The sequence below is a fragment of the Phoca vitulina genome, unplaced genomic scaffold (genome assembly GCF_004348235.1).
Source record: "Phoca vitulina isolate PV1807 unplaced genomic scaffold, GSC_HSeal_1.0 scaffold71, whole genome shotgun sequence".
NCBI lineage: Eukaryota > Metazoa > Chordata > Mammalia > Carnivora > Phocidae > Phoca > Phoca vitulina.
This window is the reverse complement of record NW_022589774.1, coordinates 6294866-6313045: the sequence shown is the minus strand read 5'-3', so window position 1 is coordinate 6313045 and position 18180 is coordinate 6294866. Positions and strand designations below refer to the sequence as shown.

At 44.9% G+C, this 18180-nt stretch overlaps 1 protein-coding gene across 5 annotated transcripts in view; it reads right to left on the bottom strand.

Moving 5' to 3' along the window:
* The window catches only part of KCNK2 (potassium two pore domain channel subfamily K member 2), a 219857-nt gene that overhangs the window by 136890 nt on the left and 64787 nt on the right, over positions 1 to 18180 (bottom strand). For 2 of the 5 annotated variants that reach the window (XM_032393111.1, XM_032393110.1), the window contains exons 1-2: positions 12499 to 12608; positions 9211 to 9521 (exon numbers count right to left, since the gene is read on the bottom strand). In XM_032393111.1, coding sequence (XP_032249002.1) covers positions 9211 to 9521; positions 12499 to 12544 — 357 coding nt within the window. In that variant the 5' untranslated portion in view covers positions 12545 to 12608. The other 3 variants (XM_032393115.1, XM_032393114.1, XM_032393113.1) reach the window with 3 other exon arrangements.

Genomic DNA, 18180 nt, shown 5'->3' with positions numbered 1-18180 from the left:
TTTGCACTCACAACTACAGACCTGCTGGGTCTTCCACTGCTGACCTTTGCTAGTAGGAGCCCAGAGCAAAAAGATGCACCAGCAACTCAAAATGCAGAGAGTGCATCCTAGGCGCAAGGGTTGGAAATCTGATTTGCTTGGTAGGAATACGAGAGGAGCCCAGGTTGAGAAAACACAACAAAATAATGTAGTTTCTAGAGAAGTCTTTTGGTACAGGGGAAACAAGCTCTAGAGTCACCTGAACAGCAGCTCTGCTTATCTTAATGCTTGCTGTGCAACTTGGAACATCTCAAGCTAAAAAGGCTAAGAGGGATTTGGGTTAAACATTCTGTCCCTCAGTTTATTTACCTGCAAAAGGGAGAGGATGAAGCCTAACCTGCTTCCTGACCAAACGAGAGAGAATGTATATGGCAGTACTTCTAGAAAGATGCAGACTTGGACTAAAAATTTATTGGCTAGCTATTACCATTAGACATTGTGTTGCACACATTCCTGTCTATGAGGAAGGCACTGGAGATGGAGTCAAAAGAAAGAATCTGATCAAGGTGCCATTTTGTCTCTTGCTGAACATTTTACAAGTGTGAACTAAAAAATATATATATCTAAGAGATGTGGGAATTAAATAATATATCTTGAAGTGTAAGAGTACAAATCTATGATTAAATACAAACATGTTCTAAGAATTTTAAAGCCATCATCCTAATAGCTACTAACAGATCTATACTGGTCAAATTTCTAATAGTATTTGAGCTTTACATTTGCGTCCTGTTTTTAGTTTAGACTAAATAAATCCTCAGTCAAAAAATACTCTTCACTGTCTTCCAATGCATATGGATAGTACTTTCTCTCATTCTCAAATAACCATTCCAGCCATCAAATAATGTTCTAGCCATTGTTTTCTTTAATTAATTTTTTTGATGTAGTGTTCCATGATTCATTGTGTATAACACCCAGTGCTCCATTCAATAAGTGCCTTCTTTAATACCCATCACCAGGCTAACCCATCTCCCCAGCTAGAACCCTCAGTTTGTTTCTCAGAGTCCACAGTCTCTCATGGTTTGTCTCCCCCTCCGATGTTTTTAAGTAATATTGCTTTTTAATCACATCAGTTTGAGTAGTATTTTATTAATATACAATACTCACATAGGACTTTTCTTTCTTTCTTTCTCCCTCTCCTTCTCCTTCTCTCTCTCTGTCTCTCTTTCTTTCTTTCACCAATATTAACTAGTTAATCTTCATATAGACTTTGGAGATAAAATCATCTCCTGACAAACTACTTATGCTTTATTATAAAACCCTAAGTATAGTTAGGAAACAGTGTATGAAAATATTTCAATTGTTATTTGATGTACTTATATACGACACTCTGCAAGTCAAGACAGCATGAACATATGGACAGGAAGGGGAGGCAAACATGTTTGTTCACTACGACAGTAGTATGTGGGAGAGGCCTTGGGAAACTAGAAATGGACAAAGCTTTCTTAAGACTTCTGTAGCTCCCTTGATACATAAGTCCCTCTTGTAATTCTCAAGACAGCATTCCTGAATAATCATCATTTTGAAAGAGATTTAAAATAAAATAAAAGAGCTGGTCTTTTAAATGGCTCCTAATTAATCTGCTAAAATAATCCAACCTACTATGTTGTCACACATCCAAGAAGTTTACACATTCTATTATCTGCAGTGCTTTTTCCAGAGATTAATCCAAAGGATAAGAAGAGTAAAGGCACTGATAAGAAAAGAAAGCCCTTTTAGAAGTTCTCTGGACTAGTTATTGGCATCTCAAATTTAACGTGGCTGTGCTGGCTGGAATTTGCTGAGGCTGTTTTGCTGAAGTCCCTGCACGGAACTGTCCCCTGGTAAAATCGTGAGACATGTTGACCCAGAGTGTTGTTTTATAACCATGGCCGGGTGAGTGTCTGCGAGGTTAGGACCAGCTTGTCACACTGTTTATCGATAACAGCATGATGGATGATTTGCACCTGGTCTTGGTGAGACTCTCAGAAAGCTCTGCCACTGAGGCTGGCTACTTGGCAGGAACAGGCCTTTGTGACCAGCAGGGTAGCAGAAATCCCAGCCAAGAGGTCATCTCGGGCTCCCTGGTTCCGAGGTATCCCATGCACATGTGGGTGGCTCTGATCAAAGAGAGAAGTATGTCCTGGCATGGCCTGGCAGAGGGAGGCCTTGGCTCTCATGCAAACTTTGCCTTTGGTGCACATCTTTATTGGGTGCTATTGGTACGTTCTATCATTTTCCTGCAATGGAGATCTGAAGTTCCTCTTACTTTTGGATCCTGTGAATCTCACTCAATAATTGAACCCTGTCTAACTGCCACTCTTAATGCAATGCCCAACACTAAGAGCCTGACATCCTCCCCTCATGAGTGCCTCCTCTGCTCTTCCTCATGTCAGGAAAGTGGGAACTGTACTCTTCTAGTTGCCCAGGACAAAACTTTTTGGTGTTTTTCTTTGACTCCTCACCGTTGCCCTGCAATCTTGTCCACTGCTAAATCCCACTGGCTCTCCTTCTAAAATATACCCAGAATCTGACCATGTCTCACAGCTCCCACTGCCACCACCTTGGTTCAAGCCCCCCTCATCTATCACCAGGATTATCACAACAGCCAAATAACAGTTCCCCCTGTTTCTGTCCGCGGCCAGCTGCAGTCCCTCCTCAACTCAGCAGGCAGAGTGATCCTGGGGAAATAAGCCAGCACAGGACACTCATCTGCACCAGAAAGCCAACTCCATATTATAACTTACAAGGCCCTACAGGACTTGGCCCTCATTACCTGCCTGATGTCATCTTGTACCACTCCCTCCTAGCATCCTTGCTGTTCCTGTCCCTGCCAGGGGCACTCTCTCTTCAGGGAGGCCTCTCTACTGTGGATCTCTCTCTGCCTGAGTGTTGTTCCCTAGACAGCCACCCGGCTACTTTCCTCACTGCCTTTATATTCAAAAGTCGCCTTATCATGTGTCTGTTAGCCATTTGTATGTCATCTTCAGAGAAGTGTCTGTTCATGTCTTCTGCACATTTTTTGACTTGATTATTTGTTTTTTGTTCATCATCATGAGCCATCAGGGAAATTCAAATCAAAACCACATTGAGATACCACCTTATACCAGTTAGAATGGCAAAAATGGACAGGGAAAGACACAACAAATGTTGGAGAGGTTGTGGAGAAAGGGGAACCCTCTTACACTGTTGGTGGGAATGCAAGTTGGTACAGCCACTTTGGAAAACAGTGTGGAGGTGCCTCAAAAAATTAAATATAGAGCTACCCTATGACCCAGGAATTGCACTCCTGGGTATTTACCCCAAAGACACAGATGTAGTGAAAAGAAGGGCCGTATGCACCCCAATGTTCATAGCAGCAATGTCTGCAATAGCCAAACTGTGGAAAGTGTCGAGATGCCCTTCAAGAGATGAATGGATAAAGAAGATGTGGTCCATATATACAATGGAATATTACTCAGCCAACAGAAAGGATGAATACCCAACTTTTACATCAACATGGATGGGACTGGAGGAGATTATGTTAAGTGAAATAAGTCAAGCAGAGAAAGTCAATTATCATATGGTTTCACTTATTTGTGGAACATAAGGAATAGCATGGAGGACATTAAGAGATGGAAGGGAAAAATGAAAGGGCGGAAATCGGAGGGAGAGATAAACCATGAGAGACTATGGACTCTGAGAAACAAACTGAGGGTTTTAGAGGAGGGGCATGGGATGGGTTAGCCCAGTGATGGGTATTAAGGAGGGTATGTACTTCACGGAGCACTGGGTTTTATACGAAAACAATGAATCATGGAACACTACATCAAAAACTAATGATGTATTTATGGGGACTAACATAACATAATAAAATAAAATTAAAAAAAAAAAAAAGGTCACCTTATCAGTGATGCTTCCCCAGTGACCTTATGCAAAATTAATCACCAATACCACCCAACATTTCCTATCCTTTTTTACTGCTTTATTTTTTCTCCTGAGACTTATCACTATCTAACATACTGTCTTCCCTCAGCAGGATGGAAGGAACCTCCCCAAGGGCAAGAACTTTCATGTTTTATTCTCCACCATATTTCTGTGCCTGGGACAATGCACATAGCAGGAATTCGATACATATTTTTGGATGAATGAATGATTATATAATTAATATAAAACAATGTTTTCGGTTTTGTTCTGAAATTTCACTGGCATTCTAGGAAGGCATGCAGCTCCAGATATCCCCTGGAAAACAACCAAATGCCCCAATGGTATATCTACCCCAAGTGGAGAACAGGCTCAGGAGAAAGCCCACATCCCTGGTATGGTACAGGAGACCCTGTTCTCCTTTGTTAAACTTGCTGATGCCCCTGCTCCTCAATCTAGATAATTCAGTTACTGGAGCACATCATGCTCCTTCTGCCTAGAAAATCTGCTGATCCCCTTGCCTCCCTCTGCCAAATACTCTGATTCCACACTTAACATCCAGTTTCTCTTTTACCTCTTCTCTGTGTCTTCCTATCTCTCATTAAGTGGTTCATTTCCTCCTCAATAGTCTAGTTCTAATCTCTAAGAACTTCAAGTAGCTGGTTTTTTTTTTTTTTAAAGATTTTATTTATTTGAGAAAGAGAGAGAGAAAGCATGAACGGGGGGAGGGCGCAGGGAGCCCGATGCAGGGCTCGATCCCAGGACCCTGAGATCATGACCTGACCTGAAGGCAGGAGCTTAACCGACTGAGCCACCCAGGTGCCTCTGTGGCTGTGTTTACAGTGGTCTCCTCCACTTGACTTTGAAGGAGGGAGTGCCTGAAGATGTTTTTTCTGATCGTTTTACTTGCCCCAATACCCAGTACGAAGGTCAACACATTGAACGTGCTCAACAAACGCCACTGAACGAAGGAGTAAAAACCAAACTGAGAAGAAGGAACAGCACAGAGAGAATATAATCCCCTCAGGAAGAGGACTCCAAAAATCCAGGCCCGAGACCACATGACCTCATGCAAATGTGTCCGTTTTTTCACCCAAAAACAGACAGAAAACCTTCCCTACCTACCTACCTCACAGGGGTTGTGGGGCTCAAATGAGAAAATAATTATTATCAATGTACAGATCATAGATTTTGCTCTAGCTTTTTAATCGCAGAACTGCTTCAGCAAATACGAAAGTGACTAGATTGACAATCAGCCATATCCAACGTAACCATGACTCTCTACTGGTTTACCACATTCACACAGGAGCAAACCAGGAAGTGTTCTCCAGAAAGAATATTAAAACCAAGGTTATAGGGGCACCTGGGTGGCTCCGTCGGTTAAGCATCAGACTCGAGTTCAGCTCCGGTCATAATCTCGGGGTTATGAGATTGAGCCCAGCATTGGGCTCTGCGCTGAGTGTGGAGCCTGCCTGGGATTCTCTCTCACTCTCCCACTCCCATCCCTCCCCCCAACCCTTGCCTGTGCACACATACTCTCTCTCAAAAAAAAAAAAAAAAAACCACCTCGGGCGCCTGGGTGGCTCAGTTGGTTAAGTGACTGCCTTCGGCTCAGGTCATTATCCTGGAGTCCCTGGATCGAGTCCCGCATCAGGCTCCCTGCTCGGCAGGGAGTCTGCTTCTCCCTCTGACCCTCCCCCCTTCTCATGTGCTCACTCTCTCTCATTCTCTCTCTCAAACAAATAAATAAAATCTTTAAAAAAAAAAAAAACCACCTCAGGTTATATACTCCCCATTCTTATATGGAGGAAGAGATAGGTCATATAATATACATCACTATGTACAGAGGACTGTAATTTGATATTTATTCCACTCTAATACATGGAATAACAGGAAGCTTTACAGCAAACTTCATGTTTATTAATGTTTTTAGAGGCAGTAACACAGGAGCTAAGAGCCTAAGCTTTGGAGTCTGTCCACTTAGGTTTAAATAACAGTGCACTCCAGCACTTTGTTCTCTTGGAAAATTAAGCTCCTTCTGCCTCAGTCTGCACCTAACTTAAATGCAGTTAATAAGGCACTTACCTCCTATGGTTACTTGAGAATTAAATGAGACAATACACGTAAAAGCTTAGAACAGTGCCTTGTACATAGTCAGTGCTCATTAAATGTTGACTATGGTTAATGGTATTCATGACTTTTGAAACTTCAGTGTTACCGTGTTTTTCTGTACTGACATCACACTACCTTCAATGTAATGGATGTTGAAAATCAAAGTGTTCAAAACACTTTAGCCCTTTAGGTTCCTTTGTCTTGATACTCTGCCCCCTCCTCAATCCTCTATCTTGCCTTGGACTGCCGACGTCAAGACAGCACTCAGAGGGAAAGAACAGCTGGGACCACGTAGCACAAGAAGCAACTGCTCCCAGGAGCCTCAAAGCTCTGTTCTCTTCTCTCCCCTCCCTCGCCTACCCCACCCTGTGATGCAAGCACAGCTTGTTATGAGGTTACCATAACCCATCCAGAGGTGTAATTAATAACCTGGGGCCTGAGGCCAAATTAGATTAACTGTACCCGACCTTACAGTCTGACTACACATTTCTTCCTCCTTCCCTGCTCTTCATAAAAGGAATCCAGAAGTCCTTCTCCACCAACACTAGGACTGAACTTCTAACTCCCCTCTTAGCACTGAAAAATGCTAAACCCAGCCAAGACTCCTGGGAATAATAGCAGATCAAGGTTCTGAACACCTGAACTCTCATCCTCATAATGCTGTCTGGCGTAAGTCACTGGGACTGCTGGGTGTCAGCTCCCTAATCCTTAATGCTGTGATATTACTGCCTAATATACCTACTCATGAAGTTTTAAGGGATGATTAAATGGGCAAATAAATGTGGGAAGAACACGTGGAAATTTACGAGAATCACATGAATGAAATGTAATTCTAATATAAGATTACTGGCTCATTTGCCTTCCTCCCTATTTAAATACTGATCTTGATCCTTGAAGCCATGCCATTATAAACATTTCTTTTATCAGAAGAAACTTTATTCAAAGAGAATAAAATAATTTATTAAAGCCATGGGGTTCTAAAGATGAGTGATATGAAAATAACAGACTTCTGAATAAGCACAAAAATACTTGAGATTTTTAAAAAGCAAAGATTCTCATCAGCGGTGAATATTAATAAAGCTAAAAGAGATTCCTCTGTGGAGTGGAAAGAAAAAGATTAGGTCATTGCTGAGCTCTGTCTGTATCCATTCCAAAAACAATAGAGCAAAAATGATCAGTCTCCACCTCCAGATTGTCTCTACCTGCCATGACCTTCAAGTTATTTTCACAGTTATGAATAAATCAAGGTAGTACAGAACAGTGAGACCATTTTCGAATTCACACCGGGTTTCCTCCAGCATTGTCCTGAAATTCCAGGCATTTTCCCCCCTGCCCCAAACCCACCACACTGCTTCAGATGCGAAGAATGGAACTGCCTGAATCAGATACTTCAGCCCAAAAAAGGGATGGGGTGGGGGTGGGGGGGAAGGGCGCGAATACGAACAACAGCAAACAAACTCTGCGACATCCTAAATGCTTTATAGGGATTCTCTTTACTCTTCACAGCAACCCTGTTTGGTAGATATTCTTTCTGCGTTCCAGAGATATCACTGAAGGCTTAGAGAGCCAAGGTACTTGTTCAGGATGACACCTCTAGAAAAGTGCTCAACGGGAGTTTAAAACACATCCTATCTGATGCTACCTCCTAGACAACCTAGAGCTCTTCTTTTAAAACCCTAGGGAAATGGGAATTGTTTAAGATTTTTTAGTACCTCTTAGAACTCTGTGGCACAAAGACAAGAGTGAAGTGAAAGTGATCTTGTGTAGGAACAGGCAATGCGGTAGCTGGGACAACATCTGTTGGCATGTTCACTGTCAATACTGAAAATATTGCCATCATCTAAAAATAATAGAGAATTCAGGATATAAGTATCTGAGGAGTATTTTCAAAATGTAAGTCAAATAGTTGAGACGCAGAAGTGTCTGAATATAGTAGGAGCTAAATGAGGGTGAGCGATTACTATGTTTGACAGCTTTCAGTAAAACTTGAATGAGAACTTGTATGTGTAGTCTACAAATAGAGAGAGGCATGAAGGGCAGAGGCTACGTAGCCTGTGGGGTATCCATGGCAAAAGGGAAATGAGAGAGAAAAGGTCTTTGAATAGGAGACTGGATTAAAACCAGTAAGAATTGCCTCCCTCAATCTACTATTCCAACTCATTCAAATGATGTCAAACCAAATATAAGATGAGGAAGAACATGTTCAGATGACTCAGATCATTTTCAGTCCAATCCGACTTACACCAGTTAAGAAAAGTAGGTTCTACAGGAAAAGGAGTATCTATACAATTAAAACATTTCCCACAGCCAGTCAGATAGATCTCTCCTGGAAAGAACATTCTAGGGCTTCCTTCTGGCCAGACTCTTGGTTTGACCACTGAATTGTTTTATGTAAAAGAAATCTACAATGAAAATACAGCCATCTCCAAGGAGCCTAACTGAAACGTTTAAATCATTTTGTGATTAACTTTTATAACAAAGTACTTTCCTTAAGAACACCATTCCACCATGATAGAGTACAAGAAAACAAAATTATTTTTTAAAATTCAAAAACTGCATTTTTCTGTGTAATAGTAAATTGCTTTTAGTTAGTGTTTAGAGAAGCAAGGATGCATCATTTCTCTAGGAGCCTAAAAGGCAGTTATCAGAGTTATACGCTGACTAGGTTAAAGAGGTGAGCTACAACTTGTTAACCAGCAGGGGCACCCATCTCAAGAGGGTCACACCACAAACTCATCTCTTTATCTTATGATGGCCCCTGGCATGATTAAAGCACTTTTCTGCCTTAGATCTTCCTCTCACTTGCCACAGCAATGTTTCTCAGTCGGCAATGGTAATCTGACCACAAAAGCCTCCGGCAAGGCAACCCCACGTCCATGGGTGTCCACTGGCAGTTCTAAGAGAGGGCAAAGAAAGACAAATCAGGGAGACAATGGGACAGAAGGAGCAGAAGAGGGTAAGAAGGAACAGAAGGAGGGAGAAACGAAGGAGAAGGAGAAGAAAAGAGAGAAAAAGTAAGAAAAGAGGGAAGAAGTACAGAAAGGAGACGAGTTGATGCTAAAGAGAAAGTGGAATTGGGCCCCCATGGGCAGGCCACTGTGCTGCAGGTAGCCTCTTCCTGCCATTACTTTCTTTCCCCAGAGAGGAAGCAGGGTAACAACTCCTCTGTGCCATTATTACCTGGATGAGTTCGTCCAGCTCAGTCGAATTGACACAGGAGTGTTGGGAAATGAATGTTTGCTTCTGGATCACAATGGTGGTCCTCTGGGAAATCTCATGAGGCTGCTCCAAGGCTTTGAACACGGTGGCTCCGATGATCAGATAGAGAACCACCACCAGGAAAATCGTGGAGACCGTCTTCCATTTCATAACATTAATGGTCGTGTCACTCTCCACCCGGGAAGCGAGCACTGTGGGTTTCGTGGAAAACGAGAGCCTCGGTTTGGAGTTCTGAGCGGCAGATTTAGGATCCAGCAAGTCAGGTGCCGCCACTGACAACAACAGAGAATGAACGTTAGGTCGGAGAAGAGTAGAGGGGGTAACGGCTGGCTTTCTTTAGGGGCTGAGCAAAGGCGGACTGAACTCCACTGCTCTCCCGGTGGACGGTCTGGAACCAACCAGAGTGCTCCCACTAGATCGCTTCCAGGACCGCATACATAGGTTCAAGGAAAAGGGGCTGGGTCTCAGCTCTCTGCTGCTATTGGGGTTCCAGATGGGAGGAAGAGAACAGGAGGTGGACCAAGAAACTTAAAAAAAAAATAATAAAAGAACGCCTGAGGTCTTCCTAATTAATTTGTAATTTTACATCTGTTCGCCGTGCTACTCAACAAAGACTGAACTCCTAAGAGTTGATAGTACTAACTCATGAATACTCATGAAGAAGGTTCATGGATGATTCCTGTTCTCAAGAACTTAACCCTCTATACCACAAGCAACCGACATAAGGAATATTCTTTATTTCTATGGAAAATTTCATTGTAATAAAGGGATTGCATTATAAGCGAATTTGGGATCCAAACATTGCTGCTCAAAGTAAAACATTAGTCATTTTCTGGTAAAACATTATGGTCAGTAAACCACTCAATTGCCCAATCATTTCTCTTTGCCTACCCTCTAAAGCGGTTCATGATTAAACATTCTATCTTGTTATACAATCTCTGGCATCTTGAGAAAACAAAAGTATTGCTACCTTTTCTGGCACCATCCTAGGTGCAGCCAAGACATGACAAGTTCCTTCCATTTCAACAGCGAACATTATCAAGAAAAAAAAGTAAAACCTTCTCTTACACCTCAGACCCTCCATGCTCTGTACAAAGCTAATTGCTCCATTAGAGTGGATTTATGTGTTCTCTTACAAATTCCCATATACTCGGAGGTGACTGTAAATCCATCTATTATTTATCTCAACTGTTCAAAAATATCATTAATGGATTTCTTTTTAGAAAATACAAAGATACTAGACTTCAACTTGCTAAGGGGAAAATAAGCCATCTACTACAGAATGATTGGAAAGGCAACACCAAAACAAAAAGGTTAACAGAATAGCCAGGAAAAAAAAAAAAAAACCCAAACCAGGGGGACTTTAAAAAAAACCACCAACTCAACCAGAACAATGAATTTAGAGTCCACAATTGTTATAGATATAAGTAAAATGACTCTGGTATATATAATAGAGGTTTGATATAGTAATAACCTAACCTAAAAGACACTTTTAGGTAAATATCTGAGAAATTCCTATGGAATTGCACCCAAATACCCTACAGGAACCTGAAATTACTCGAGGATAAAAAGAGAATGGAAAGTGTCAGTTTTCACAGGGTTAGAAACCCTGCCCTCCTGACTACCACTGTGAGTTCAATGTAGGACTACCGCAGTTTGAGTTCAGAAAACAAATCATCAGTTGCCCATCACAAAGAAGCTTTGCAAACAAAGCTATTTGAAGCCCTGGACCTAAGTAGTGTTGTACAATGGTAGCCGATAACAGAGGGCTCCTCAAACCAGCAAAAACCCTGAATGGCTCTGACTTTGAAGAGATGAAGTCAGAGCGCCAAGGAAGTAATTGTACCCAGGGCTCCAAGTGGAGATTCCACATACAGACTGAATTGCTCCTTTCAGCAATTTCCAGTGGTTGAACCTGCTGGGTACAGGTATGTACCCGTTGCCCTCCTGATACAGTCACCTGCTCAGAATAAAGCCACAAACCAGTAGACACCTTTGTCATGTCATAGTTATAACAGCAACTTTGCTCAGAATTAGCACTGCGTATGTGTTTCACTGTTTTAATTAGAAAAACTTTTTTTAATAGACATGCTGATAACAGCTGATATCTGTCATCTGCTGGTTAGCTACGCCACCCCACCGCCACGCTTCTTAGTGTGTCTTGGGTGAAAAATAAAGGTCATAATCTAAAATTAATCCATCTTCGGAATAAAGATAACAGGAAATCCACATTATCTCTCTGAAGAAAGCTTTCCAAGCCTTTCCTTTCCAATTCTCTGTGCTCTCATATTTCTGGTTTTTCACGAGTGGTTTCTAGTCTGTAGAAGTGGAAAACACCAAGACTGTTCACCTTGATGCATCCAAATCCCAATCCTAAATCCCAATGCCACACTAACACATTATAATTATAGGCTTTGGGGGAAAAGGGACAGATATGTTTTTAAAAGACTGTGTGTATGTGTGTGTATTAAGCTAATACATTTCCTGATGAAGTTTAATTCCTTTAAGCTATTCCCTTTTTTTAATTAGAAGAAATGTATGTGTGTGTGTGTGTGTGTGTGTGTGTGTGTATGCACATTTGGCAGACAGAATGGACAGCAACTGGTAAAATATCAAAATAAAAAACAGCCTTTTCTCTATGTTTCCATCTCCACGTCGTTTGATGTATGATCAGGCAGAGATGCTCCTCAGAACAAGGAATCAAAGAGTCGTCCCTTGCACACACTGTCCTCACCATCACTACCTCCCTCCTCTACCTCCAGCACATCACAGTCTCCTCTTAATCCCAGTCTCCCAGCCTCCCGCAGGTATGCCTTCCACGCTCCGGGCCGCAGCTGACTCCATAGCAAGAGAAACGAGCTTTTTTTCAGCACCACTGCCTGTCCCACCACGCAATGGGCAACAAGTGTGACCAGGGTCACCATACGTGCTGCCTGTCGGCTGCTCCCAAGGGCTGACCCTCCTCCTCCTTCGGAAACTCCCCCAAGGTGTCCCAAACCCACACCCGAGGCAGATGCAAAAGCCCCAGGCACCAGCGGGAGAGGCGGGAGCAGCAACCAGCAGAGGAGCCAGGCATCGGTCTGCCTCCAAGCCCAGATTATGACCCAACACCTTGGACGGGAAACGAAGGTGGAGGACGTCCGCTTGCTGCCAGCAGGGCATTTGCAGCCCTCCCAGTCCAGGCAGGGGCGGGAAAGCGCGGGGCGGGAGGTTTGCGGCGGGGGGGAGGGGGGTCACCCGGGGTCTCACCTCCTGCTCTATAGCCGGGTCTCTCCCGCGAGGCGCTGGGAAGCATGAGGCATGCAGCATTCAAAATGTTTTTTGAAAAAGACGGACTTGAAGCTTTTACAAACACGCCATTGTACTCACTTCTTATTCAGAGTCGGGCTGCGCGCTCCGAGCTGCACGGGCAGGCATTTTCCCCGGCTTTGTTTTACAAGGTGGGGAGAGCGGGGCTGGACGCGGGAGGGGGTGGGGGAGCGTGAGAAGAAACGAAATCGCGGGAAGGAGGGGACACCGGCGGGCTGGGCAGAGGGCGAGGCCGAGGCCAAGTTGGGCGCGGGCGCCGCCACCCCCGCACGCGCCTGCGGCCGGGCCCGGGTCACCCGGAGAACGCGGGCGACCCGGGTCCCGCGCCAGCCGGCAGCCGCCGCCGCCGCGCGCTCCGCCCCGGGTTCCGCGCTGGCGGGTTCCCGGCGCGGCGCGGCGCGGGGGCGGTCGCTGCAGCCCGAGCGGCCGTGCGCCCCGGCGTCTTTGTGCGCGAGCCTCGCTCTGCCCCTCTTCGCATGTCTTTGTGTGTCTCCCCCGGCAAAGCCCTCCGGCCCCGGGGGGCGGGGGGTGTGGCACGGGCTCGGCGCGCGGGGCGCCCTGCTGCCCACAGCTCGGCCGCTCTCCCTGCCAGGCTCGCTGCTCTCGTCGCTAGCCTGCTCCTTTCCCTCCTTTCGGAACTCCCTCCCCCTCGCCTCCTCCGCCCCCCCACCCTCCGTCTCCCCGCCTGGCCTCGCCTCTCCGCACCCCCTCCTAGCCCAACCCGCGCCGGCGTCGCCCCTGCCTCCTCGCCTGGGGGCACTGCCCTGGGGCTCACCTGCTGCCTCTTCTCCCTCAGCCCCTTCCACTAGCACTGCCCCCTCCCCACATGCCCATTCTCACTATCTGGTGCACAGACAGAGCTCCAACCTATCTCCTTCCAGGGCGGGGTGCGGGACTATGCTCTGGGGCGCGGGTCCCAGGACCCCTGCACGTGGGCATCTTCCGCTCCCCTTGCCCACCCTCCACCCACCCAGGGTTGTACAGAGAACTAATCCCATTGGCGCCCTGAGACCCCCGGAGTGGGGTCGGTAATGGGGCTGCTGGCTTCTTCCAGTCTACGCCTGGGGAAGTGTTGTCGAGTCACCAGCAACCCCCACCACATCCCACCTCCTGGGGTGCTTGACCTGGGCAACAAGCTCTGATCAACAGAAGGTTCCAAACCAGAAAGGATGGGGAACGCACCGGGAGCTAAGGTACAGAAGACATCTAGGGTTGCAGAGGGAATGGAAGAAAAATCGGAAGGCTCTCAGGGCAAGACCCCTTTGCTGGGTCAGGGGTTGCGGATGTTCTCGGCCGAGCAGCGAAGTGGGAGACCTGGGCCATCAGTTCGAACCCGGCGCTCCGGCACACCTCCGTATCAAGATCCCAGCTTGGCGGATGCCAGACCCCGCCCAGACTCTTAGACTGCCGCGCGGGGGCAGCTGGACGCGTGGCTGCAGGGGTGCGGGCACCGAACCCGCAGAGGAGGGGAAGAAAGCGCGCCGAGCCCAGGCTGCGGCTGAAATAGGTTAGTCCCCTCGCCGCACACGTGATGTAGCGGAACTTCAGCCCCAGTGTTAACTCTCCCTTCCTTCTCACTTTCGCTGCGGGAATACCCCGCTGACCTCCACCCTCCCATCTCCACCGCTGTGTTAGAGAGTTTATCTTCCAGAAAGGCTGCTGGGCCAACTTGAAGTATTTTGCCAGCTACAAGGAGAACTTCCTGATGAAAACTGTAGATGTGAGAAACTAGTGAAAGCTATAGATCTTAAGGAGGTCAGGCAGAGCAGAAACACTCTTGATGGCAAAAAGAACGTTAAAAGCCTTTTGCAGAATTGTGGCCATCAATGCTTAAAAATGCCAAATTATTTTTTAAATTCCAGAAAAGACTCAGCACCTCTTTCTCCTATTAAAAATGTCTTCCTTATTAGGAATTCCTTCCTGCTGGAACAGAAACATGTTTTTCTCCACTTCTCTCAATATAATCGGATGTCCTTTCTGAAATGTGAATCTGATCCTCTCACTTAAAACCTTTTCAAACTCTCTAGGTAACATATAATTTGCTTCCTGATCTGGCTTCTCTTTTTCATTCCAGGCCTTTCTGGGTACATTCATCTTCCCTCACACACCTTCCCCCAGCTTTACATGTCCAAGACATTGTATTAGTAGGGTTCTCTAGAGAAACAGAACCAATAGGGCATGTATGTATGTGTGTGCAAAAGATTTATTTTAAGGAATTGGGTCATGCTGTCATGGGGGCCGGCAAGTCCATCTGAAATTCCTAGGGCACTTCCCCACAGGCTGGAAACTCAGGCAAGAGTTGATGCTTCTGTCTTGAATTTCTTCTTTTCTGGAAACCTCAGTTTTTGCTCATAAGACCTTCCTGATTATATGAGGCCTACCCACATCATCAAAGGTAATCTTCCCTTCAAGTCAACTGATTATAGATTGCGACCACATGTACAAAATACCTTCACAGCAACACCTAGATAAGTGTTTAACCAAATAACTAGGTCCTGTAGCCAAGCCACCTAAAACTAATCATCACAGATATTGTCCTTCAGATCTTCCAGCAGTCTGGAAGTTTCTCCTGAATCCTAGCTAGTCGGGTGTCTTGCTGTTTTCTTCCCAGGCAACTCGGGCTTCTATTTTTGCACCTGTCACATTGTGTTGTGCTTCTTCTGACTACACTGTAAGCTCATGAGGGCATAAGCCATATCTCTCTGTTCACCACAGTGTCCACAATTACCAGCGCCTGGTACTAAACAGGTGTTAAACATCTGAATGAAAGTGTGGATGTGGACATCATTCACCTGGCCTCTCTTCGGGTATTTGTAATCAGGGTATCCAGCGTATGTAGGACATGAGATGAACTCACTACCTTCAGAATCATTTCTACCCTATCACAGGTGCTTTGTTCTCCACATTAAGTGTCCCAAACACTTTGAGTTTCGCTTGTTTAACTTCTCTCCTTCCGTTTAACAACTTGGTGATTCTTTCTTGTTCTTTCTCAGTCTTTTGCAAATTTAACCACACCTTGCCAGGCACTGGTCCTCTGTCAAACTGGCTCATGCTTACTACAGTAGGGGATTAACTCAGAGTTAATGGGATGGAGGACTCACTGCGGCCGGGCTGAATTGTCTTTTGCCCTCCTTTTCTCCATCGGTGTGTCTGTACTAGCTGTCTTCCATCATCCCCCTTGCGTTATTCTCTCATTAGGCACATATATATGTGGGGGAGGGGAGCACAGATTTACTTTATAGAGACGTTAAAATAAGATCAAAAGAAAACTTCCAAACTGTAACATCGGTAGGAATTGCTCCAACAAGCCAGCCTCAGCCTCACAAATAACTTGAAAGAACCAAGAAACCAGTCTCCACACTGACTTGAGCCCTGCTTTCCACTGCGGCCCCTAAAGCCCCCTCAGTTAAATACTCCTACCACTTTAAGAGCCTTCTTGTGCCAAACACATACTTACTTGCTGTGTTTGAAGTAAGAGGGAAAAAAGGAAGTAGGCTAGTTTGTGTATCATTGAAGCTGGAGAAATAAGGAAAGGGGATGGTTTATCCTGTTTAATTTTATGCCTGCATTTCTTAACACATATAAATGCTATCAAAAGTGTAATAGAAAGACTAGGTGGACTTGATTTCTCCCATGCCGCAGGACTATTCAACACCCCTTAATTTTACTTCAGTGGACAGGAAAACCTGAAATATGTAATAAAAAGATTGAGTTCCCCCAAATTTTATACTCTCTTCATTCCGGTGCTTTCAAAGTTGTTGTTCGGCTCCAACTAGAAGCGTGAAATCTACAGGACTTCACTTTTATGTTTATTTTGCTTTTTGACCTTGGCCTACTCATAGTTACAAAAAAAAAAAAAAAATGCCACTGTCCTTCCCATAATTCCAAACACTTGTAATTTTGGAGTCCAAGTGACCTCCATGGGTGTCCTAACTCTACCATTTGTGAACCATGTGAGTTTGAGGGAGTCCCTTTATCTCTCTGACCATCAGTTTCCTCATCTACAAAATAGGGAGAATACACTGAACTTAGAAGAGATTGTCCTAAGAATTAAAGTAAGACCACATAAATGGCTTTATCATTGTTAAGTCTTCAAGAGAATTTTATTCTCTCCTGTGACTGACTTAACCCCATGAACCAGGCCAAGCCAGACCACCAACACATTTCAACTCTATGGTAACTCCTGCCATTTATTTAATCTTCTGGATAACATCATTGCACAGATCTGAGAAAAGGAAGAATGAATCAAATCCATCAAATATTTATTGAATGCCTACTAGCTGCCAGACAGGAGCCCTGTGGATACAGCAAGGTTGCTGCCCTCATTAAGCTTCTGCTCTAGAGCGGGAAGATGCTAAACAAGCATAAAATTAAAATTCTGGTAAATGCAATAAAGAGAAGGTACGGGGTACTATGAGAGTATCTAATTTTGGAGGGTCAGGGAAGGCCTGTCTAAAAAAGTGACATTATAGTTGGTCCCTGAAGATGGGGAGGGTGGAGAGCAGGGGTGGAGAGCGAGAGCCACAGTGTAAAGGAAGAGCTTCCTCAGGAGGAGGAGCATGTAGAGAGACTGGGGCGGGCAGAAGCATGGCAATTAGAATTTGGGGAGCTCAGAGAGAGAGGACTGGTGGTAGACAGTGATTAAGCTACAGAGGCAGGCAGAGTCCAGGTCAAATGGCACTTGGATTTTCATTAATGGGACTTTGACAAATTTTCGACAGAGCACTAACCTCATCAGGTGGCATTAAAAAAAAGAAGAAGGAGAAGGAGAAGGAGAAGGAGAAGAAGAAGAAGAAGAAAGAAAACCACTCTGGTGACTACATGGAGAACAGACAGAAGGCGAATAAAAATGTAAGCATGTGGGCAGCAAATTCAGATGTTATTGCTTTAGCCCAGGTGAGAGATTCATGGGATGGAAGGGGAAGGGAGAAGATGAGAGGTGGCAGTAGATCAAGAGGGCTCTGTGATCCACTGGTGTGGGGAGTGGATGATGAGGGAGAGGGTGGGCATTTTCCAAGAGGTTCTAGTTCACTAGAAACTCGGAGGAGACAACTATGTAGACCGTACTTGAGTGCAATGTCTGTGTGATGCGGTCCCTCCTGAGGGCACTTACCTCCCCCTCTCATAGCTGCTGTGTTTCCTGTGGGGCTCATCCTACTTGTGGATACAGTGTGTATCCTGGGTCTCAGCCAATACAGTCATGATTCCTCAGCCTTTCTGTTGATTCAGGCATGAGCCTGTGATCCACTCAGCCGACGAATTTTATGCCATGGTTTCTGAGAGAAGAAACTTTCACTCTATACCACTGACCTTGAACCCATAAGCCTTGCAGCTTATTAATCCACTAAGAGAGGAGAAGGTACCAGAGAATCAGAGCCAATACAGAGCAAACAAAACCAAGATGACCAGGTCCAGGTGACATTGTTTGATGGATCCTCTATACCAAACTGCACCATAAGGCACATACTTTTTCTTTTTGTATAAGCCAGTTTGTGTTGAGACTTCTGACACTAAAAATCAAGAGTCCTAATTGAAACACTGCAGTGCAAGGAATTGGAGAAATTGAGGAATAATTTACCTATATGGAAGTCTCTAAGTTGACTCCCAATGATTCCTGCCTCT